The following is a 24,688-nucleotide window of genomic DNA, read 5'->3' as shown; positions in this document are numbered from 1 at the left end:
GAGGGCAGCTGGCTGGTAAGTACTCCTTGACTCCGGAAAGGGAGGAGGAGGCTCCGTTTACGGAGGGTTATTTTCCCCGATCAAAGGGGGCTCCATTAAGGAGGTAAATAAGGCTCGCGGATAAGCGAGGCTCGCGGAAAAGCGAGGGACAGCGCTGTATTTTCCCCGATCAAAGGGGGCTCCATTAAGGAGGATATTTAGTAAATAAGGCTCGCGGATAAGCGAGGCTCGCGGAAAAGCGAGGGACAGCGCTGTATTTTCCCCGATCAAAGGGGGCTCCATTAAGGAGGATATTTTTTAGTGTAAGCAAGTTAGAGAATCGGGCTGGTCCTGATTCGACAAGATGGGAAATAGTCCATCTCACCCATTGCATAAAGCATTGAAAGCTTTGTTGAAAAGTAGAGGCCTAAAGCTTAGGGACAAGACAATACAAGATTTTCTCGAACAAATAGATAGGGTAGCGCCATGGTTTACAGTATCAGGGAATCTTTCTTTAGCAAGCTGGGATAAATTGGGAAGAGACGTAGAACGCGCCGAAGAACAAGGTATTGTCACAGGAGGGACTCGGCCGCTTTGTCGGCTGATTCGTGCCTGTTTGGAAGAAAGGCGCTTTAGAAAATTTGTGCAGGAGGGCCAGGCAGCTTTAGACGGTGTAAAAGAGGAACGTTCAACTTCCTCTAAAGTGGCCAGTGAGGAGGATTCAGAGTCAGAGGGGGAGGATGACTCTGAGGAGGAATTAGAGGCCATTTGTAAACAAGTGAAAGCTTTTGAACTGATTAAAGAGGAAATTTCGCCTCCTCCGTATAACCCTTCTGCGCCCGGAGCAGGAGAAGGTGTCTCTTTTAGTAGTCAGATGTGGAGAGATGCGGGAATTTTCCTAGCAAATCAAGCTTTCCCAGTTTTCCAGCTGCAGGAGGGGGGAAATCGTTATCATGAGCCTTTGGACTTTAAAACAGTTAAGCATCTCGCAGAGTCAGTTCGCACATATGGGTCGTCAGCTGCTTTCACTATAGCAATAATAGAGAGTTTACATCGCTATGCCATGACCCCAGGAGACTGGCAAAATTTAGTTAGGGCCACCTTAAATCCTGGCCAATACTTGGATTGGAAAGCTTATTATATAGAATATGCCACTGAACAAGCTGCACGTAATCGAGCAGCAGGAAATCCAGCCTGGGATATAGACATGCTGATGGGCCAAGGACGATTTGCTAATCAACAGCTTGGGTATCCACAACAGGTATATGAACAAATCAACAGACTCGCTACCCAGGCCTGGAAGGCCCTCCCTAACAAAGGAGAGGTATCTGGTAACCTTACAAAGATTACTCAAGGATTGACTGAACCCTTTTCAGACTTCGTTGCCCGTCTAGTAGAGGCTGCGGGAAGAATTTTTGGGGATTCTGACGCGGCCATGCCGCTCATTCTACTCGTAGGCAATCCTCAATTAGATTCTCCTCGCGTCCTTACCGATGAGGCCCGCAATGCGTTACAATTAGTAGAACAAGCACTTACGAAAGCGTCTCTCCGTCGAGTGACCCCTGGACAGCCATTATGGGCTTGTATCCTGGCCACTGAAAAACAGCCTACTAGTGTTCTTTGGCAACAAGGACCCCTTCTTTGGATTCACCCCAAAGTCTCCCCTCAAAAGGTAGTTGAATATTATCCCACCAGTGTAGCAAGCCTTGCCCTTAAAGCCATTCAGCAGTGCATCCAACATTTTGGCAGAACGCCCGATAAGTTGGTGGTACCGTACACTGCTCTGCAAGTACAAACGCTGGTAGCCACTATTGATGATTGGGCTATACTTATGTGCTCTTTCAGTGGTGAAATAGACAATCATCTTCCCAAAGATCCATTGTTACATTTTGTTCTGGAACATCCTCTCATTTTCCCATTGGTCACTAAAAACAAACCTGTAGCTAATGCAATTAACATTTTTACTGATGGATCCAAAACTGGTGTGGGGGCCTATCTAATAGAGGGAAGCAATCCTGTTGTCATCCAATATTCACATACCTCTCCACAACTGGTTGAATTAAATATTGTTTTAGAAATTTTTAAGAGAGTTTCTTCTCCTTTCAATTTATTATCAGATTCACAATATGTGGTTAATCTGGTTAGATCGCTTGAATGCGCGGGTCAACTCTCTTTACATACTCCTATTCATTCTATGGCTAGCCAAATCCAGATTTATATACATTTAAGAAAGACACCATTCTTTATCCAGCACGTTAGGGCACATACTGGATTACCTGGCCCTATTACATATGGAAATGATCTAGTAGATAAACTCACCAAGATACATATGATTTTTTCTCTTACTCAAATGCAACAGGCACAGGCATTTCACCGTCAATATCATGTAAATTAAAATCCCTCGACATCAGGCTCGGGAAATTGTAAAAACCTGTAATGCCTGTGCCCCTTTTTTACACCCCCCACATGTGGGCATTTGCCCACGAGGCTTGCTCCCTCTACATCTCTGGCAAATGGATGTAACTCACATATCTGAATTTGGAAAATTGAAATATATCCATGTTTCCATAGATACTGTCTCTGGAATTATTCATGCATCTGCTCATGCCGGGGAAAAGGCACATGACGTCGTCAATCATTGCCTTGAGGCCTGGGCAGCATGGAATATGCCTAAAGAAATAAAAACTGATAATGGCCCGGCTTATACTTCCCAAAAATTCACATCCTTTTGTTCACAGATGGGAATAACTCTAAAGCATGGCCTTCCGTACAACCCTCAGGGACAGGGTATTGTGGAACGCGCCCATCGTACTCTTAAAGAATGCTTGATAAAACAAAAAGAGGGAATTGGAACCAATATGAAACCGAAGCAGCGCCTATCCTTAGCCCTTTTTACTTTGAATTTTTTGCAATTAGATGTCAATGGCAAGACTGCTGCCGATCGTCATTTTGCCCCCTCGGGTACGAGCCAGGGTTTCGTGCGTTGGAAGGATGCCCTCACAGGGCAATGGAGGGGACCTGACCCAGTGCTCACATGGGCCAGAGGCTCTGTTTGTGTGTTTCCACAGAACGGCGCCGATCCTGTCTGGGTTCCAGAGCGGCTGACTCGTCTGGTGAAACAAAAGGATGATGAGCCATCGACTGATTCTTCTGGGGACCATGATACTGTGGAATTCCAAGGATAGGGATTGATCCACAATGGGGGCTTCTGACTGCTTTTCCTTTTCCATTGCCTTTCAGTCATTCTGCTCAAGTTTTTCCCCGCTTAATCCTTTTACCTTTTCCCCTAAAATTGGCACAGGAGCAAATTCTACTTTTGCAGGTTATAATTTTACTTATCAGAGCCCGACCATGGCCTTTCATTCTAACCCATTTGATCTGTGGCTTCTTTGTGGGATAAATGGCAGTTGCACGGATTTAGCTCCCCTTGTCATGATTAATGATAACGCGTCTATTGCCGCTAATCTTTCTTGCGAGCTTTCTGCATATCCTACAGATAACTGGTCATCGAAATTTGACAATTTGACAAAACAATTGCGGTTGGAGATCATCAAAACCAATACTACTCGAGTTGACCCGGTGATGGCCCGCACCTTGATGTCCTGGATCCAACAAGCAGCTCGTCATTTAAAAGAGTGGGCTGGACTGGGTGCTCTTGGCCTCTGTCTGGTCTTACTGTGTATCTTATGTCTCTATTGTCTTAGAAAACTAATCCGTCAGCGCGCTACAGATCAAGTGCTCATAGCTCAGGCATTTGCAGCCATGGAGTTGGGACAATCCCCTCAAATATGGCTTGCGGCGATGGGAAAGTCTTAATGACAGGATGCCAGCTAGGACTGCACTCGGGACCCCGGGAGGGTGCATCCCGAGGAGGGCATGCTCAACTGCATACGGGTTGCCACTGATTCTTGTCCCGTCCCTGGCAAAAGGTGGTGGGCCTAGAAGCCCCTTCCAAACATACAGGGGTTGAGTCCTCTGTCCTCTCCTGTCTGAAAAAACAAAAAAGGGGGAACTGTGACGGGCCACGCCCATCAGCCAATAAGTCCGAGAGCTAAGATGGCGCTGAGCGGAATTTCCCCAGAGCACTTAGGTGGTAAACAGCTTTCAGGAAGTGACGACAAGAGCATGAGATACACGGGAACACCGCATGCCATAGGGCAACAGCCAATGGACTGGCTGTTGCCATGAGTTGTGCACGTGAACAGTCTGCTGATTGGCTGTTGGGCTCTATATAAGGGGAAGATTTCTGGGGGGAGGAAATCTATGGGAGATCGACGGGAGAAGATTTACGGGAAGAAGATTTACGGGAACTGTACAAGAACCTGGGGTAATAAAACTGCTTGAGGAAGATCGTGTAAGAGTCGTCACTGCGCACGACAATTATGTGTTGTTTTTGTTTTTGTTTTTGTTTTTTTCCTTCTTAAAACCAGTATCTTTAGCCGGGCGTGGTGGCACACGCTTGTAATCCCTGCACTTGGGAGGCTGAGACAGGATGATCGCACAGGTTCAAAGCCAGCCTCAGCTACTTAGTGAGGCTCTCAGCAACTTAGTGAGACCCTATTTCCAAATAAAATATATAAAAAATAGGTCTGGGAGTGTAGCCCGAAGGTAGAAAGACTTCCAGGAACCCCAGTACCACCAAAAAACAAAAATTCCCAAAATAACAAACTAAGTTACTTTATACTTCATAGCCTTAATATCAATTACTCATCAAAAGTTATTAGAGGTCAAGAAAATGAAGAAATCCTATCTGGATTTTACTCTCACGTTTGTTCAAAGCTGTTAGTTGGATTTAGGAAACTATGATAACCAAGTCCTCTGATGACTATGATGGAGGCCATGAATAAGTTTGGATAATTACTTTACCTTTCCTTGAAGCCCCCATCACCTCCCAGGAACTCACACATAGCCCTGTATTCATAGGTAATGGACAGTAAATGTTAGGACCAAGGACTTTAAAACCAGATGTTGAATAAACCTACTATCATAGGCTTTCAGGTGATATACCTTAGGGAAGATGAGAGGGTTAATATATTTTTAGTATATTAAGGGAGGAAGAAAACCTATATGATGAAAAATCTGGGTATAATTAGACTGTTTAGATTGGAATCTCATACATATACCTTACTAATCTATGGCCTATGCAAGTGATTTAATTTCTCTGATTTTAATTTTCTTATTATGAGGGTTAAACATACTAGTTCTTTTTTTTTTTTTTTTTTTTGGTGGTGCTGGTGGTACTGGAGTTTCTGGAAGCCCTTCTACCTCTGTGCTACACTCGCAGGCCTATATTTTATATTTTTTTATTTGGAAACAGGGTCTCTTAAGCCAGCACGGCTGGCTTCAAACCTGCATGATCCTCCTGTCTCCGCCTCCCAAGCGCAGGGATTACAAACGTGTGCCACCACACCCGGCAACATACTAGTTTATTGATCCATATCTTAAAGACTTTCTCTTACTCTAGAAAAAATGTGCTTACTTTAGCAAAACAAAAAGCAGAGTTCATTTATAAACAGATTTGCTTGGGGTGACAGTGGGTCACCACGTTGATGAATTCTGACCAATATATAGACAGGCAAACTTAAACACTGATCATAGATATTCAATTTGATGATATAGAGAGTAGAATTTTTTATGCAATTATAGGTAATATCTTTTCAGTATATAATAAAAACAGAACATCTATTACTAATCTAGTCTCACATTTTAGAAAATTAATATATCCACTAAAAGGAGAGACAAGTAAGATGTCTAAAAGACAAAAAGAGAAGCATGGTTATGTACAGGCACCGAGATCACAAAATAAAAAGTCTCAAAAATCTAAAACTGAATATCCTAACTCTACAAAAGGAAATTAGAGATACTGACATCAAAGATACCATAGAATATCAAGGAGAAGAGGCACCCTGACCAAGTGAGGTCACTGATGGCTCCTGCAGGGTAGGTCAAAGTTGTCTGAGTCAAGAGAAAGAAGCATTAATTTTACTGAGACTGAATAAGGTTAGTTCTTTTGACTATCACTGGACATCGCCCATAAGATTTGCAGAGAAACAGGGAAAGAAGAAAACATTTCCCTGTTGGAGATCAATTTAAAATGAAGCAATCACTTCAGTAAGGAATGTTTTTTGTAGCTCAGGTAAAGGAGCACATTAAACAAATTATGTTACAGATACATTTACCCCTCATAAAAATCTAAAGCTATATATGTTTTTATAATGATAAGGTATGCACACTCCAAAAAGAATGAATTGGTCTATTTGGGAATGGAGCTTGAATAATTAAAATTTATATTACCATTACCCCATGGTATAGCTCTATTTTCTTTTGATTTCTAAAACCTTTCACAAACTCCCTATCCATCTCTTTAGTAAATAGGTAAGAACAATTCTTAGCTGTAGACACCATTAACCATGTAAAACTGGGTACTTCCAATAAGAAGATGTCATTTCCTTTCTACTTGTTATCGGGTAGCCTAGTAATCTGCTCCCACAGGAATATAAAACAAAGTCTAATATTTATACCTAAGCAAGAAACTACATCTCAGAGGGCATCATTAAAAGTTAACTGACCTACTTCTGTGTGATATCAAGGTACAAATAAGTTACACAGGATGGGATCCCATGTGCCTGTTAAAGCCTAAAGTCATGCTTGTTAAGGTGAACTTGTAACTTTTTAACAACACTCTGCCCTCCACAAGTTTTCTGGAGGGACTCTGGAGCATTTCTTAAGAGATTGATTTCTCCTTAAACTAGAGAGGGAAAAAAAAGTATAGAGGCCATCACGTGGAAAATTCTAAAAGTGTAATCACTTTGTCCTGTGAAAAGAAAGCAACCCTCTATGTACTGCCATCAACAAGTCACTTGAAAAGCATAGTCATACAGGGCAAATAAGACATAACCCAATGAAAACACAAAGTCAAAGTGAACTGGTGAGAAAGCAACTATAATAACACTGCATGTTTTTAGTCACATAAAGGCTTGCTACAGTGCTCACCCCCCCCATCACTTTAAATATAGTCTACTGCAATCAAGTACATTAATTGTGTAACAGTGAAGATATTTGAGTTTGTGGTCCCCAAAATATATAAAAGTATACAAATAGTTCATTGCAATCCCAGGAGATTAATTTGTGACCTACATAATTATTATAATTTAAAAAGAATTAGAGTTGTGTGGAATAGATGACTCCAACTTTTAGAATGGAAATTTCTTTCTCCAGGAATGTTCACATGAATCTAAGACAATCATGGGGCAGAAACCTACAAACAGGAATCCCACGGTAATCAAAGATAAGATTCAGTAAGTAATTAAGACTTTGTTCCAACTTTAATTTATATAATCTACAGTGAAATTTAAAGATGAAACAAAGAAAGAGCTCAGGACAAGTAAGGATGATAAATAGCATAAACAAATAATGGCAAATAAATTATCATACTGACGAGTGCATCTTTGAATTAGGACTATTCAATATGCCAACTCAATCATTATGGAATAATCCTGACTGCCACTGTAGAACAAATTATTTGTTCATCTGAAGCTAGAAATGTGAACATCTGTCACCAAAATGTACATATATGAATAGCCAAGCTTTCTAACTGGCTATATGTTAAAATATCATCAGGTATGCCTGATAGTATATTCATATTGAATATAACATAGATGTTTCCAAGGGCAAAAGCTAGAGTTTATCATGCCTCTTCACCTTTTGTTGGGATTTCACATGATTGCTGAAATTTGTGTTATACCTTCAGAGAGCTCAAATTTGTCTCAAATAAATTTCATCTTAAACATTACATGGTATTAATCACAACTAAAATTTCATGAGCATCTGTTCCTTTAATAGCATTGGACACATGCATTTACAGTGAGAAGGGAATTGGACCTTGCTGACCTGACAACTCCAGTATTTTTGCTTTTGTATGCTCCTCACTTATCCCTGTTCCACACACAGCTTCTAGAGAAAGAGGATGTTCTAGCTCAGCCAAGGATGAAACAAAGATGAGTGTAGTAGTGGTTTGGAAGTTATCACATATCCAGGGAGCTGGGACTCAGAGACATACTAGTGAGTGTTGCTGTAATAATATCTCATACCCTTGTGAGTATGAGTCCTGCTTCTTCCAAGTATTTTCCAGTTTGTTTTCTGAAAACTGTACTATACATGAAAATAGAAAAAAAAAAAAATATATATATATATATATAGTCAGGATCCAGGCATGATGAATCACACTTGTAGCCCCAGCACTTGGGAGGCTGAGACAGGAGGTTCTGGGTTCCAGGCCAGCCTCAGTTACTTAGTGAGGCCTTCTGCAACTTAGTGAGACCCTGTTTCAAATAAAGAATAAAAATAGGGGGTGAGGTATAACTCAAAGATATAAAGCCTCTGGTTCAATCTCCAGTACCACAAAAAAAGAAAATATACAGTCCTATTGTAGCATTTTCTCCCATTTGGAGACAAATTCCACTGTCTAGGAGATCCTCAGAAGATATCAAGTTGTGGCCAATGTGAATGTGGCACTAAGACCTGACAAAAGGTGATATTCAAAAGAAACTCTAACAAGTAAGCAACCACTCAGAACAGAAACACAGCTGGTATAACATACTAGGAAGCTGAGTAGTAGTTTGATCTATATCATATCCTAAGATCCACTACTGTAGAATATACTAAGGAAAACAGGAATGGAAGATGGGAGACCTATTAAGAAGCTGCTAAAAAATGGCATTTTACTTATTTTATTTAAATATTTAATTGTCAAAGATTGAATATAGTTCATGATGATTTAGTATGCATAAACATTGTCTAAGGAGTACCATAACCAAATTAGTACAGCTATCACCACCCATTCTATATTTTACATATTGAGAATTTATTCATCATATAAATGAAAGTTTGTACCCTTTGACCAATATCTCATTATCCCACCCTCAGCCCCTGACAACCACTATTCTACACTATTTATATAAGTTTTACAGAAACATTATCATGAATCAACTTGACAGTGTTGAGCATCACTCATTTGGGTCTACCAATGTGTCTGCTGAAGTAAATTGACTTCAATACACTTATCAAAGCAAATGAGATGCTTCTAATTTGATGGAATTATCTTAAGTAACTTGTGAAATTTTATGTAATCAAACTCAATAAGGTTTGTAATTTTGTCTCATAGAGGCAATATATTTTCCCTAGCTCATAAAGAAATAGATTCTCAATTTTAGTGGTAGTGATTAATTTTGATACTTTTCTATTGATTTTTATTAGCTTCCTGTTGAAGTGGAATGATTATTTATCTGTTTTATTTACCAATACCAACTGAAAGTGATTACTTGTAGCATCAAATTATACCCAGATTCACTGATTAATAATCAAATATAAAACTGTTCACTTTTATGGTATACCTATTAAATGTCAAGAATGACAATAAGCACTCTAAATTTTATCAGGCGACAGTCCTGTGATATAGTTATAATACTCATTTAACAGCTTAAGTAGCTTAGTAGATGGTACTAATATCTGAGTTTAGATACTGGGATCCTAACTTATATGTATAGAGTCCATAACCATTCTTTCTCTATAAAAGCAACACATAATATTTACAATATCAATATAATTAGAAGAAGAGCAAACACTTTTATTGAGTGCCTTCTATGCATCATACTGGTAACCTCTTCGTGTGCATTGCCTTTTTAATTCTCAGAATAGAAATATTAGGTAAAAAATTATTAAATTACTTCTATCACAGATACATAAACTTAGGCTTAGAAATGTTCAGTGACCTCCTTGAAGCCATAGACGTTGTCTTCAACAAAGACTGACCTGTCTCCAGAATCCACACTCTTAACCACTTCCCTCTTCTGCCTCCTAAGGGGCAGAGGATGTTTTGTTCCTGTGGGTCAGGCAAAACCAGTAACCAGAATCAGGATGCACAAGAGGGGTCCTTATTTATTACACAGAATCTGACATTCTTAAGATATTTTCTTTTTAATACTTTTATTAATGCATTGCAATTATATATCATAGTGATGTTCATTGTGATACAAACATATATGCAGTTTTTGATGAATGTCCCTGCTACTCTCTCCCCCTCCTTATACATACTAGAAAAAACAGAAGTAATACATTTATTTATTGCCAAAGTATTATTTGATTTTAAGATATTTTCTTTTAGCAATACATGTTCTTAATTATATTACCAATTCACATTGGAGAATGACTGAAGGAACATAGAATTTTAGGCCAGAGCAAGAAAGACTTAAAAACAGTAATCTATAAATACTTGAAAAGCTGCCATGAGAAAAAACTGTGTGTTTTTGTTTTTGTTGTTGTTGAGTTTTCCATAGAGAAGAATCAGAAATATATGCAAAAGGTTATATATACAGTTACATGCAAAGACCTGGTAATTACTTATTATCTAAAAATAACTTATGTGGTCTCATAAAATTTTCTAGTCATCTAAGGATCTGGGGGCAGGATAAGATGACCATTAGCCATACTGTAGGTGTGTTTCTCTCATCTCATAAGAGTACTGATATAATTTCTACCTCTAATTCTCAATCATTTCAAAATATGATTATTTTACTGGTGTGATCATACATTAATGCATTTAATTATCTTTATCTTCATGTATGTAATTAATTATTGAAGTGATGAAGATTATTACAAAAATATATGTACTCCCCTTATGGAATAAGATATGATTATTATTTCAGCATTATTAACAATAGTAAAAAAGCAAGATAAATGCCCATTATTTGAAAATATAATAAATAAATCTCAAAACATAAATAAAACAGAATACTATTTAGCTATTATAAATTGTGCATTCTCTGAGTGCTTGATGGTATATGAGAAATTGATTACTATATAGTCTTGAGCATAAACAGCCATAAACTACAGCTAAAGGTAGAAATATTATGATCTATAGTATAATGTTCCTCATATTTCTTTTTAAAATTTATGAAGTCATATTTTCCTACTAATTATATCCAAATCCAACTCACGAATGATCACAGTGCCCACCCCACAACAGGCATTCAATAAACATCTGGTGAATGAATAAGGCAGAAAAGCTGTGATAAGACTTTAACAAGGCATTTGGGGAAAATTATCTAATATAGTAAAATATGAATCTGTTCCATACTTTAGATAGAAAAGGACATAGTTACCATGTGGATTAAACAAAAAACCAAGTCAGAGAAAAATATTTGTTCAGACTTTTTCAGCGATTATATTAAAATCTCACTTCAATGGGGAAAAAAGGCATATTAAAAACAAGAAGGAAAGCCACTATTGGAAGAGTATTAGCAGAAATTTTAAAATTCAAAGTGTTAAGCATATAGTCAATATATAGTCTACTAAAATTCATACTAATTAAGAAGAAAATTATTAAAATTAAAATAGTTAAGTGAAGAGTATGGACAGATAATATAAGAGAAAACATAGGCACAGAGAAAATGTTCAATATAATTAGAAATTATAGAAATAGCATGTAAATCTAAGTTTTGATATAGGTAAAAAGAATAAACATCTCTAGTTCCAAAAAAATTATAAAATCATCTGTGCAAATATTTCAGCAGTAAATAGTCTTAAGTTTGGTGGAAATAATTATGTATATATACTAATAGTTCTCTCAAAACTCTTATGATTTCTGTAGTCATATCTCTAGAATTTTATTTTATTTCTGATAGAAGGAAAAGCAAATTAAATAGAAACATAGATATCAATGGTTATCATATAAAAGTCTCAGAAGCAAATTAAAACATCTAATAATATGAAGTTAGTAGGGTAGATTATACTAATTCCATTTAATAAAATAATTTTAGAATATTTTAAGACATTAAAATACTATGACAAATCATTGATAAAAGTAGCAAATGCTAATTATAATTTATTTAGATAGGATTATAGTAGTATAAAAACTATGTCTATATGTGGTCTAAAATTAACAATAACAAAAATAAAGAGGTTAGTGACTCATTTAGGATTTCTTAAAGTTCACTTGGTATTATTGGGGCAATAAAAAGAAAATGTTTTTGAGGAAATTAACTCTTCTAAGATTTTTTTTTCAGTACTAGAAATTGAACCCAGGAGCATTCTACCTCCAAGCTACATCCTCAGTCCTATTTTTATTCTTTATTTTGAAATAGGTTCTCACTAAGTTGCAAAGGCTTCACTAAGTAGCTACGGCTGGCTGTGAACCCGTTTCTGTCTCAGCTTCCCAAGTACTGTGATTACATGCTTGAGTCACCATGCCCAGAAACCTTCGCTGGGAATTTTTGTACATTCTGATTCCAGTTCCAACTTATGATGAGGAAATCAAACACAGACATTAGTTGAATACTCTTAAGAAACGTTTGATGTGGAAGATTTTCTTGAATCATATATAATTGGGTCTTTGGAATGCACAGAAGTCAGGGAGTCGATCCCAAGGGGATCTGAAGTCTCTGACTCACAACCTTAGGGACTAAGAAGTTTGTGAAAATAAGTGTTAAATTCACCTCCAAAAGAAGCTTGGTCTCCCTTGAGTCAGTGCCAACTTTATAACAAATCATTGGGAAACGGTAGGTGCACCATTGAGCTTTCTGCTTACCGTGTTTTATTTCCTTCATATCCTCTTAAGAATAGTCACGTATGGGCAAATTGCTGGAGTGTGGCTCTTTTTTTTCACATTTCGTTTTAGGAAAGCAGAGTCATTGCTTTTCAAATTGAGAATCTTCTGTTCTCATCTGAAAAGGCAAAGGATGGTGACTTTGAATGGGAGGTGAGTTTAATAGAGATGAGTTTATTATAATTATTTGATAAAGAAAACATTCCATGAGTAAATATGTATATATTTATTTATTTATTTATTTATTTATTTATTTATTTTAGTTGAGGTTGTCAGTGTTTGTTGGGTTTTTAAAATATGAATATATCTGTAAAAAATAAATATAAAAAACAGGTATTACCCACCAGACCAGGATGTTTTATTTATTTTTAAGGCTCCAAATAGTCCAGTGATCTGCAATTTCTTGAGATATGATTCAGTCTTATGAACAAGAGAAAGTTGCTTACAATACAACAAATATTTATATGTAATAGGCTAATGGATACTATATTCAAGTATCTAGTATACTAAAACCTTAAAGAATTAAGAGTAATCTAGAGAAAGAACACATGACTTACATGTTATTCCTATATAAACTATGCCCAATAAGAGCAAGAGAAGGCATAAAATTAAAGGTGTTAATGATAAAAACAAAATTAGAAACAAATAATATGAAGGAGAAGGGAGAAGTAATTATAATTTGGTTTTAATCTGAACCCCAGACAGCCAAAGGTAGAAAACTATTAAGTATTATTTGTGTTTTCATTTATATTATAAATCAAATTATGGTAGACTTTAATTCCCCACAATAGACTTGAAAGTGATTTTGAGTATAGTTTTAATTTGAATTCATTATTGTGGGTAATATTCTCATAAGTCGTTTCCAAAGAGGTGAATATTTATTTTATATGCATTTTATCATGAGTCATCATTTAAACCATTAAATTGTGGTTTTGTAAAATTTTGGTAAAAATAAGTGAACATTGTGGTACAGTGTTAAAAATAGGAACCCATGAAGATATAGGCTGAAGCCATAACTCTGGCATGTATCACCAAAGGATATTAAAATTTTACTTAACCCTTGAAATCTTAAAATAACTTTCTCTTCTGTAAGAAAAAAAAGTCATTATAGGATTTGGGTTGAAGATTAAATGATAAAAATTCATGTCAGACACAGGGTGGCCCACACTTGGAATCCCCATATTTGGGAGGCTGAGACAGGAGGATCTGGGTTCGTGGCCAGCCTCAGCTACTTAGTGAGGCCCTCTTCAACCTAGTGAGACCTGTTTCAAAAATAAAGAGTAGCCGGGCGTAGCCACGCTTGTGATCTCAGCATTCAGGAGGCAGAGACCAGAGGTTCGCTATTTGCCGACAACTTCAGCTCTTTAGGGAGGCCCTTCCCGACTCAGTGAGACCCTGTTTCAAAAAATAAAAAGACTAAAAAATAGAGATGGGGTGTAGCTTGGAGGTCCAATGCCCCTGGGTTCCAACCCCAGTACCAAATAAATAAATAAATAAATAGCCAGCAAAAATAGGGCTGGGGGTGTAACTTGAAGGTAGAATGCCCCTGGGTTCCACCTTCAGTACTGCAAAAATAAATAAATAAATAAAAAGAATAAAAAATAGGGCTGGGGGTTTAGCTTAGAGGTAGAATGCCCCTGAGTTCAATCCCCAGTACCGCAAAATAATGATAAAAATTGTATAAAATGCCAAATACATACTGAGAGCTCACCTGTTGTCAGGTACTCTTCCCTTTTTGAACTAAAATATTGTTTTTACTTATGGTATATTGAGAATTACAAGCTATAAGATCTATAAATAGAGAATTGGCATGTATATTAAACTTTTGCACAATTATCAACTGTCTTTTTTTTCTTTTTTTGGTAGTGGAGATTAAACCCAGGAATGTTTTACCTTGGAGCCTCTGAGTTACACCCCAAAACCTCAAGTGTTTAAGCTAAACCAAAATTCCTTCTTTTGAAAAATATCTGCCTGAGCAGCAAATTTAACAAGTAGAAGAATAAATTTTACACAGAAATAAAAGGCAATGTGGTGGCAATCAATGTTCAATTTAGTTGTCCCTGTATATCCAACATCTTAAAAAAAAAAAAACAGAACTGACCACAACTACACAAAAGCCTTACCTCCATGTTTCAGCAGAGTGTTCAATTAGCCCTGCCTACCATCCGGCAGCTATTTTATAGACAACTAAGGTACCAGCAACACTCCGATGGGCTTGGGGAGAAATGGCCTGAAAAGCTGAAAGGCCTTGTGACTCAGGTGTGTTCTGTAGGCAGGCAACATTGGCATCACCTGGGGACATGGAGATCTCGGAGCCCACCCTAGAGCCACTGAGTCAGAATTTCTTAACAGATTCCCCAGGTGACACGTATCCTAAAATACTAAAGCTTGGAAGTACTCTGCAAGTGGGTGGGTCTTTTCTTCAGTCGCACATTAAAATCACTTGGAAAGCTGTATTTTAAAAATGGCTGATTCCCTCCATCTGGCCGATTTTTATAATTTTGGGAGAGCAATAAGGCATAGATTTTTATGGTATTTAAAAAGAGAAAATGAAAATTTGTATAGAAGTCCACTTGCTTAATATACTTCTATTTACTGTTGGGAGGGGAAGTGAGGAGAGAAAAGGGCATCAAGCACAGTCTGAATGTATGCCATTTTCAAGATGATCCACATAAAAAATAAATAAAATTTTTTTTAAATAAAATGAAATAAATAAATTTTTCACTCAACTTTATTTTCCTCAGAAAATTATCATGATAACGATATGAGAAAATGTGTGAACTCTTATAAATTACAAAGCCCTAAACCAGTGGTATTACTAATGATTTATGACATTAAGTCAAATAAGTAAATCTTTGTTGTACAGATTGAAACATACTATCTCCAAAATATTGATTTCAAAGTTGGACCTGTGGATTGACTGTATCAGAAAGAACTGATAGGTGTTAATGTAATGCAGATGTTTCTGCCCTGCTCTAGACCAAAACACCAAAAAGCTAAACTCAGACCTGTCACCAGCACCCTAGTGGATGCTGCTACAGGGTTGTCCTTCCCACCCCAATTAGCTCTCACTTTGTATGACTGTCTTGTCCTACAAGGTGAATCTCCAGGCACAGAAAAGCAAAAATGAAGCATACCAACTGGACAGAGATTGAGTTCATTCTGCAGGGACTTTCTGAGTACCCAAGAGCTGAAAAAGTCCTTTTTGTGCTGTGCTTAGTGATGTACCTGGTGATCCTTCTGGGGAACAGCACCTTGATCATCCTAACGCTGCTGGACTCCCGTCTCCACACGCCCATGTACTTCTTCCTCAGTAATCTTTCCTTCCTAGACATCTGGTATACATCCTCCTTTATTCCTTCAATGCTGGTACACTTCCTATCAGAGAGCAAAACCATCTCTTTCAAGAAGTGTGTTATTCAAATGTCTGTCTCTTACACCATGGGATCCACAGAGTGTGTGCTCCTGGCAGTGATGGCCTATGACCGCTACGTGGCTATCTGTAACCCCCTGCGATACTCCATCATCATGAGCAAAGCCCTGTGCATTCAGCTGGCGGTTCTCTCCTGGGGGTTAGGACTTCTCAACTCATTGACAGAAACAGTTCTTGCCATACGGTTGCCCTTCTGTGGAAAAAATGTTATCAATCATTTTGTTTGTGAAATATTGGCCTTTGTCAAGCTGGCTTGCACAGATATTTCCTTGAATGAAATTACTATCATGTTGGGCAATGTCATATTTCTGTTTTCTCCATTACTGCTGATTTGCATCTCCTATATTTTCATTCTTTCTACTGTGCTAAGGATCAGTTCAGCTGAAGGAAGAAAAAAAGCCTTTTCCACCTGCTCGGCCCACATGACAGTGGTGGTTGTGTTTTATGGGACCATCCTCTTCATGTACATGAAGCCAAAATCCAAAGACTCTGCTTTTGACAAACTGATAGCCCTGTTCTATGGCATAGTCACCCCCATGCTCAATCCCATCATTTACAGCCTCAGGAACACGGATGTGCATGGAGCCATGAGAAAACTGACGATCAGACACTGGTTCCAGAGAAAATGACAACACCCTGATACTTCTGAGCTTATATACAAAATAAGCTCATAAATTTGAGCAATGGTTCTTTTTTTTACTGTGTCTAGAATTTTATCTGGGACATAATAGGCACTCAATGAATAGTGCTGACTACCTTTCAGGAAAAACAAATTGTAGATTTTCCCTTACCACCAGATCCAGTTTGGGTAATTAAACTAAAATATTGTAAATCTCTAAAATAATAAAAATATAGTTCTGAGGTCCCTGAGTTCGATCTCCAATACCACCAACATGAAATAAAAAGTTTTTAAAATTAATAAAAATAGTAATCAAGTTAGATTACTTTATAAAAATGACTGTGATCACATAAAAATGCAGAGATAAATGGTTTAAGAAGTGAGAGTGAACACTTGAAGGCAATTTTTTAAATTAAGTCTTTCCAAATCCAACCGGTATGTCAACTAAAACACATTTTCCACCTTCTTTTATGAAACTATTTTATGGTATTTTGTTTGTTCTATTCTTGCTTTGTACTTGTCCAGGGATTTGATCTGGCCCCAACCTCCACTTTGGCCACATATTTTACTTATCTTTTTCCACTTATGTCCCCCAACTCCCTGTACATGTTGTGCTTTGTTGACTATGTAGTTAGACAATTACATCATGCTCACCATCTTATGATAATAGTGCATACAATTTAACCTGAATTTTTGCACTTCTTCTCTGATGAAATCTGAGCAATCTCTCAAAAGATAGTCTGCAACACCATTTAAAACCCCCCCAGATGTACTTATTTCCTCCTCTATGCTGTCCTGGCTTTTATCCTTACTACAGTGACTTTTCTTTTATACTATAATTATTTGTTAGTTTCTGAAATCCTCCCAGTAGCAGAACTATGGCCGGTTGTTCTCTGTATGAAGTCCATTATCAAGTTAATTAGAAATAGTAGTAATTAACTGTTGAAGTAATTAATTAAAATTTTAAAAGGATAGTAAAACACAGTCCCAAGTGTCAGATTTAATACACAGAGATAAGCGAACTCAAATTTATATATTATTTTATTCTCCAGACAATAATTCCAAAATTTTTCTTAAAACATCAATTAATCTTTAAATATAGAGAAATATAAAGCAAGCTAAAAGATTGAATAAAATACATTGAAGAGATCATTCGGGCTGGGTAAGACAAAAATTAGAGGGTATATTATTCTCTAGTAAATAATTACTGAGAAAATGTATCAGTTGTATAATTAACAGATACTGACAATTTCACTCTTTCAAGGCAGTGGACAGTCTCATTTTAAAACATTTTTCTTTCATTAAAAACAATCAAAGCCGAGCATGGTGGCACATGCTTGTAATTCAAGCATTTGGGAGGCTGAGATGGGAGGATCGTGGTTCACAGACAGCCTCAGCTACTACTTAGTGAGGCCCTTTGCAACTCAGTGAGACCCTGTTTCAAAATAAAGAATTAAAAATAGAGCTGTTGGGGTAGCTCAGAGGTAAAATGACCCTGGGTTCCATCCCCAGTACTGCAAAAAAAAAATTCAAAATAACTAGTGAGTAATAATGTATAGTGTCATTTTTATAAAATATCATGTCGTATATTTTCATGATATGTAGTAGAATGACCTGGATCAGTACCCCAGTATGAACTGGGTGATAAGAGCATCTATGCTCAAAGGCTACCCACCCAGCAAAAGTCTTATTCACACAGCAGTGCTGAGGAGGGCATTCTTACTTGCTCTGCCCATCATAATAGTTTGGAGCATCAGCAGAGTAAGGAAGACATCAGTGTGGAAGAAAGTTTTCAGAGCCTGAGTTAGATAAAAGAGGCATAGACACAGCATTAAAACATTAAAACAGCACTTAGTTAAGTATCATATCTGCAAAGGAAGGCTGACTGACTGAAGACATTAGAACACACACAGGTTAAGACCACGCATGGTGCCACACACATGTAATCACAGCGACTTGGGAGGTTGAGGAAGGAGGATTGCAATTTTGTGGTCAGCCTGGGCAACTTAACAAGACCCTATCTACAAATAAAAACAAAGTAAGTTTGAGATGTATCTCAATGCTAAAGGGCCTCTGGGCTCAATCTCTGGTAACACACACACACACACACACACACACACACACACACGAACACAAAAAGGGTAATAAAAATATAACACTGTCTGCACATCAAAAGGAGAAGTGGGCAGGTAGCCTGAAGTGAGGTTGTCAAAGCCCTAAATAATCAGGTGGGAAAAGCATGGAGAAGGGGAGGGTTCCGTGTGTGTGTGTGTGTGTGTGTGTGTGTGTGTGTGTGTGTGTGTGTCTGAGTCAGAGAGGTGAAGAGGGTTCTGAATCCTCTGAGAGACCTAAAAAGAGTGAGAAGGGCACTTTGAGGAGGCGAGACAGATCACAGTGTGTCAGGACCAGTTCAGGGTGGAGTGGGACAGCCTTGTCTAAAGTATCAAAACTAAGCATGTTGAGAAGGGGGCCAGTATGAAGACAATGGGGAGGACATTCACATAGGGGAGTCTGAAGCCAAAGAAATAAAAAGTCAGTTGTAGATGTGGACTGGAATCTACACCGTTAGCTATCTGGTTCTCAGGCCTTTGAACTACACCATCTAGGTCTCCAGCTGGCAGGAAATAAATAGGACTTGGCCTCCATAATATTGTCTTACTTAATATTCAAAAATACATTGTGGTGTTATAACCATTTTTATTTTATAAGAAAGAAAATTTGATTCAGATATTTAAGAAATTGACTAAGATCACTCACCTTTGTATAGAAAAATCAAATTGAAATTTTTCACTGCCAAATTCATTGTACTGTTCTTTCTCCCATCTCTCAGTTTTGACCAATTATAGGAAACCATGAATCATTTTAGAGATATTTGCCTTAAACTTCTCTCTAGACAATTTTACCCATACTTATGCCCCAATTTCCACCTCTTTATAAAGGATTTTCCAATATACATCTGAGTTCCTCCCTAGATCACTAATCTGTCTTCATTTGGGTGTCTGTCCATGCATCATCAAGCAGTCAACCAACTTACACCTTACCTGTGTGGAGTCACCATTCTCAAGCTTCTCCCTTTATCCAAACAAAGGCTACATTGGAGATCTTTACTTATAATCAATGGAATCATATTTTATGATTATTGCTCTTTATCTAAGAGAAACTCAAATCCTACAACTCTGTATTTCTTGTTTCTTTTTCATCTCATTGACTTCTGTTACTAATTGAATTGTGTTCCTCCAAAAGTTGTTAAAGTCCCAACCCCAATATAAGGACATATGAGCAGATCCAGTAAGAGGGTCTATTATGATGACCAAATTAAGATGAGGTCATCAGGGTGGGCCCTAATCCAGTATGACTGTGTCTTTATAAAAAGAGGAAGTTTTGCCCCAGGGACACACACAAGGAGAATTCCACATAATGAATGGGCTCATGCTGCCATAAATCAAAGAACTAGTGGCAGTTAGAGAGAAGACTAGAGGAGGGCCTTCCAGAGCACCTTCTGAGGGTTACAACCCTGCCAAGAACTTGATCTCAGGGTTTCAGATTCTGGAACACTAAGACAATAAATCTATTACTTAACTTCTTGCTATCTCAAGACTATGAGGACTATTTCAAAGTTTTGCTAGCTCATTTCTCCCATTTTCACCAAACCTCCATACTTTCAGTCTTTATCCTAGACCAGCCTTTGTAACTTAAGATCACAATCTGATCTATTCACAAGAGTACAAGAAAATCTTCACTAGCTTTTCATTTTCAAAGAATAAAACCCAAATTTGTGTCTCCTATAATACAATATTTGACAAGCTGCCCTCAATAAGCCATTCCACTGTTATCCCTTAAGTAAATGTTAGTAGTCTAGACTTTCTTTTTTCTTGCCTTTGTGAATTTGCTAACAAAAAAAAATGGTGTGCTCATTTCTCAGCACACCAAACTCCTATTATTTCTTTACAGTTCAATTTAAAGATTATATCTACAAAAAAATTTGAATATTTCACATCAATAAGAGAGAGGGAGACAGAAAGACACAGAGAAATTCTTTGAAAGACTATAACTTCTAGAGATCAATCAAAATGATGTTATATAAAAGTTTCATGTTACTGTAATTCTCTGATTTCAACCCCTTTGGAAAAATACCCAGGAGTGGTATAGCCAGATCATATAGTGGGTCTATTCCCAGTTTTCCAAGGAATCTTCACACTGCCTTTCCCCACATCCTTGCCAGAATTTGTTGTTATTTGATTTATTTATGCTTGCCACTCTGATTGGGCTTAGATGGAATCTCAGCGTAGTTTTGATTTACATCTCCCTGATGGCTAGTGATACTGAACATCTCTTAATGTATCTATTGGCCATTTGTATCTCTTCTTTTGTGAAGTGTCTATTCAGTTCAATTGCCCGTTTCTTGATTGGGTTATTTGTTTTGCTAGTGTAGAGTCTTTTGAGCTCTTTGTATATTCTGGATATTAGCTCTTTATCAGAGTGGTCAGCACAAGTTCCAAACTATGGAACCAACCCAGGTCTCTATCAAGAGAAGAATGGATTGCAAAATTATGGGAAATACACACAATGGAATTCTACTCAGCTAAAACAAAGAACAAAATCACATCATTCACAAGAATATGGAAAGACCTGGAAAACATTATGTTAAGTGAGATCAGCCAAGCACAGAAAGAAAAGAGACATGTCTTCTCTAATATGCCCAAAATAGGGAGTATCAGGAATACTAGAGGGACTCCAAATAATGGAGGAGAAACCTCAACAAAGCTAGAATGGAAGGATAGGAGAAGAAGGCTGAGGTTGATTAATGGAGGGGCTACATCCAAATATGTGTAAAACTATGAATATAGCATAGTTAACCTGGACATTCATTGTTGGGAGTGGGGGAAAGAAAAAGGGGGAGAGGTCACCAAGCACAGTCTGAATGTATGCCATTTTTAATATGTTCCACATAAAAATATTTTTTTAATTTTAAAAAGCTTCATGGAATATTTTTAATTGTTATAGACAAATTGTATATGATAGTGAGATTAATATGTTTTATAAAATATTTTTGAATGAATAAATGCTTTTTTAACAAAAATGTTCCCAAAGTTACACATCACATTTCTTCCTGACACTTAAACATCAAGCCCTCGGTCTAAGCAAATTCAAAAGAAGAAAAGAATAAAGTATCATCATAATCCTTGTTCTACAGCCTACAGCCCTTCCACCTTACCTTTCTCTCTCTTCTGCCTGTCATTACTAGGGGTGCATCTCAATATCGGTATATCTGCAGAAATACAAGAGCCAGCTTCATTGCTTATTTAATGATAACTGAGTTCAAAGCATGATATCTCCTAAGATCGATAACTTACCATTAACTCTGATTCTGCTAGCCTGCTAAGCACTTCTCTACCCCAAGACATTCACATCACACATATTCAGCTACATGAAAATATAGATTCACACATGCAATACACAGTCACACATTTATAAAACATGCAATTGTTTCCATCAAAGTTAGCTATTCTGAAAAATAAGCTAGTCATAGTAAGGTCAATAACTTATTAATGTAATGACATTTGCATATTGCATGTTTTACATTTTGAATACTCAACAGTTGACCTAACGATATTTAAAATTGATTGGTTTTGGTCTTTATAAAACTAATTGAAAAATAAAATTTCACATCATCTTACTTATTTATACAAAAGCTCAAGCCAGGCATCATGGCACAGGCCTGTAATCCCAGTGCTTGGGAGGCTGAAACAGGAAAATCACAGGTTCAAGGTCAGACTCAGCAACTTAGCAAGATCTTGCTTCAAAATAAAAATAGGGCTTGGGATATAATTCAGAGGGCTAATGTCCCTGGGTTCAATCCCCAGTACCAACAAAAAATAATTTATACAGATTTATTTACACTGACTTTATGTTACCTAAGAGTTTTAGTACTTAAAGAAGGAACTTGGAAAGTTGCACATCTCATTTTATAGGTATCTAGCCCCATTATGCCAACATTTTGAAGTATATTGACCTCTAAAATAACTTATAGTAATGTTTATTGATTTTTTACCAATGAGAATTAAGAGCACAAAATGAATTTTTTATTTATTTATTTATACCAGGTAATGAACCAGGGACATTCTACTTTCTTTTTTTTTTTGTGTGTGTGTGTGTGTGTGTTTTATTTTTTTTTATTTTTTTTTAATTAATTTATTTTTTAAATTGGTGCATTGTAGTCATATATCAATCACATTGGAGTACAAGACTTGAGAGGATATACAAGCACACATCATCCAATTAGCCCTCCTCCAGCCCCCGTCCCATTCCCTCCCCCTCCCTCCATCCCACACTTCTTTGGTGATTTACTTTGATACATTTGTTTATGTACCTCCTGCATTTTAAAGAGGCTCCGTCCTCCAGTATTACATACCCTCTGATTGATCACATTAGTTGCTTCACTATAGGGCCCTTTCTATAGCTCAACCTCTTCCTGTTGCCCTTTTCCTCCTAGTTATTGCTGATTAAGAGAAGCGTCTGATTTATATTTTCTGCGATATTTCTCTGTGCATGCTGCGTTGCAAGTACCAATCCCACTCTTGATGGTCCCAGTACTGGCCTGGCTACTCAGTGGACTGATCCAGACCTCGCTGGCTCACGCAGCGGCCTTGCCTCATGGGAGGACCCAGTTCTGGTCTCGCTGGCCCCTGAACCGGTCAAACCCCTAAGCTGGCTTTGGTCCCGACCTTGGAGGCCGCAGGAGTGAACTTGCCTCACGCCAGGCTCCGATGCTGGCCATTGGCCCCTGCACCGGTCTAACCCCTTGGCAGGATTCCAATCCCGGCCTCGGAGGCCCCAACACTGGTAATGCCTCACGGCAGGCTCCGATGCCGGCCTCGCTGGCCCCAGCACCGGCCTAACCCCTCGGCAGGCTCCGATCCCGGCCTCGGAGACCCCAGCACTGGTCATGCCTCAAGGCAGGCTCCGATGCCGGCCTCGCTGGCCCCAGCACCGGCCTAACCCCTTGGCAGGCTCTTATCCTGGCCTCGGAGGCCCCAGTACCGGCCTTGCCTCACGGCAGGCTCCGATGCCGGCCTCGCTGGCCCCAGCACCGGCCTAACCCCTCGGCATGCTCCGATCCTGGCCTCGGAGGCCCCAGGACTGGTCATGCCTCACGGCAGGCTCCGCTGCCGGCCTCGTTGGCCCCAGCACCGGCCTAAACTCTCGGCAAGCTCTTATCCTGGCCTCGCTGGCCCCAGCACCGGCCTAACCCCTCGGCAGGCTCTTATCCTGGCCTCGAGGCCCCAGTACCGGCCTTGCCTCAAGGCAGGCTCCGATGCCGGCCTCACTGGCCCCAGCAGCGGCCTAAACCCTCGGCAGGCTCTTGTCCTGGCCTCGGAGGCCCCAGTACCGGCCTTGCCTCACGGCAGGCTCCGATGCCGGGCCTCGCTGGCCCCAACAGCGGCCTAACCCCTCGGCAGGCTCCGATCCCGGCCTCGGAGGCCCCAGCACTGGTCATGCCTCAAGGCAGGCTCCGATGCCGGCCTCGCTGGCCCCAGCACCGGCCTAACCCCTTGGCAGGCTCTTATCCTGGCCTCGGAGGCCCCAGTACCGGCCTTGCCTCACGGCAGGCTCCGATGCCGGCCTCGCTGGCCCCAGCACCGGCCTAACCCCTCGGCATGCTCCGATCCCGGCCTCGGAGGCCCCAGCACTGGTCATGCCTCACGGCAGGCTCAGCTGCCGGCCTCGTTGGCCCCAGCACCGGCCTAACCCCTCGGCAAGCTCTTATCCTGGCCTCGGAGGCCCCAGTACCGGCCTTGCCTCACGGCAGGCTCCGATGCCGGCCTCGCTGGCCCCAGCACCGGCCTAACCCCTCGGCAGGCTCTTATCCTGGCCTAGAGGCCCCAGTACCGGCCTTGCCTCAAGGCAGGCTCCGATGCCGGCCTCACTGGCCCCAGCACTGGCCTAACCCCTCGGCAGGCTCTTATCCTGGCCTCGGAGGCCCAAGTACCGGCCTTGCCTCATGGCAGGCTCTGATGCCAGCCTCACTGGCCCCAGCACCGGCCTAACCCCTCAG

The 24,688-nt window shown here is 39.2% G+C and overlaps 1 protein-coding gene and 1 pseudogene across 2 annotated transcripts in view; one reads left to right on the top strand and one right to left on the bottom strand.

Annotated features, from left to right (window-relative positions):
* LOC308272139 (olfactory receptor 13F1-like) overlaps window positions 1–24,688 on the bottom strand; it is a 57,677-nt pseudogene that overhangs the window by 30,113 nt on the left and 2,876 nt on the right. The gene's annotated exons all lie outside the window — the stretch shown is intronic.
* Window positions 15,707–16,642, top strand: LOC308272416 (olfactory receptor 13D1-like; the record flags this gene model as incomplete). The annotated part of the gene is made up of 1 exon (XM_080709215.1): window positions 15,707–16,642. The coding sequence occupies one exon, from the start codon at window positions 15,707–15,709 to the stop codon at window positions 16,640–16,642; it is 936 nt and encodes a 311-aa protein (XP_080565341.1).

Source organism: Muscardinus avellanarius (genome assembly GCF_963383645.1).
Source record: "Muscardinus avellanarius genome assembly, chromosome: 13".
NCBI lineage: Eukaryota > Metazoa > Chordata > Mammalia > Rodentia > Gliridae > Muscardinus > Muscardinus avellanarius.
The sequence above is the reverse complement of the archived record's forward strand: the minus strand, read 5'-3'. Positions and strand labels throughout refer to the sequence as shown.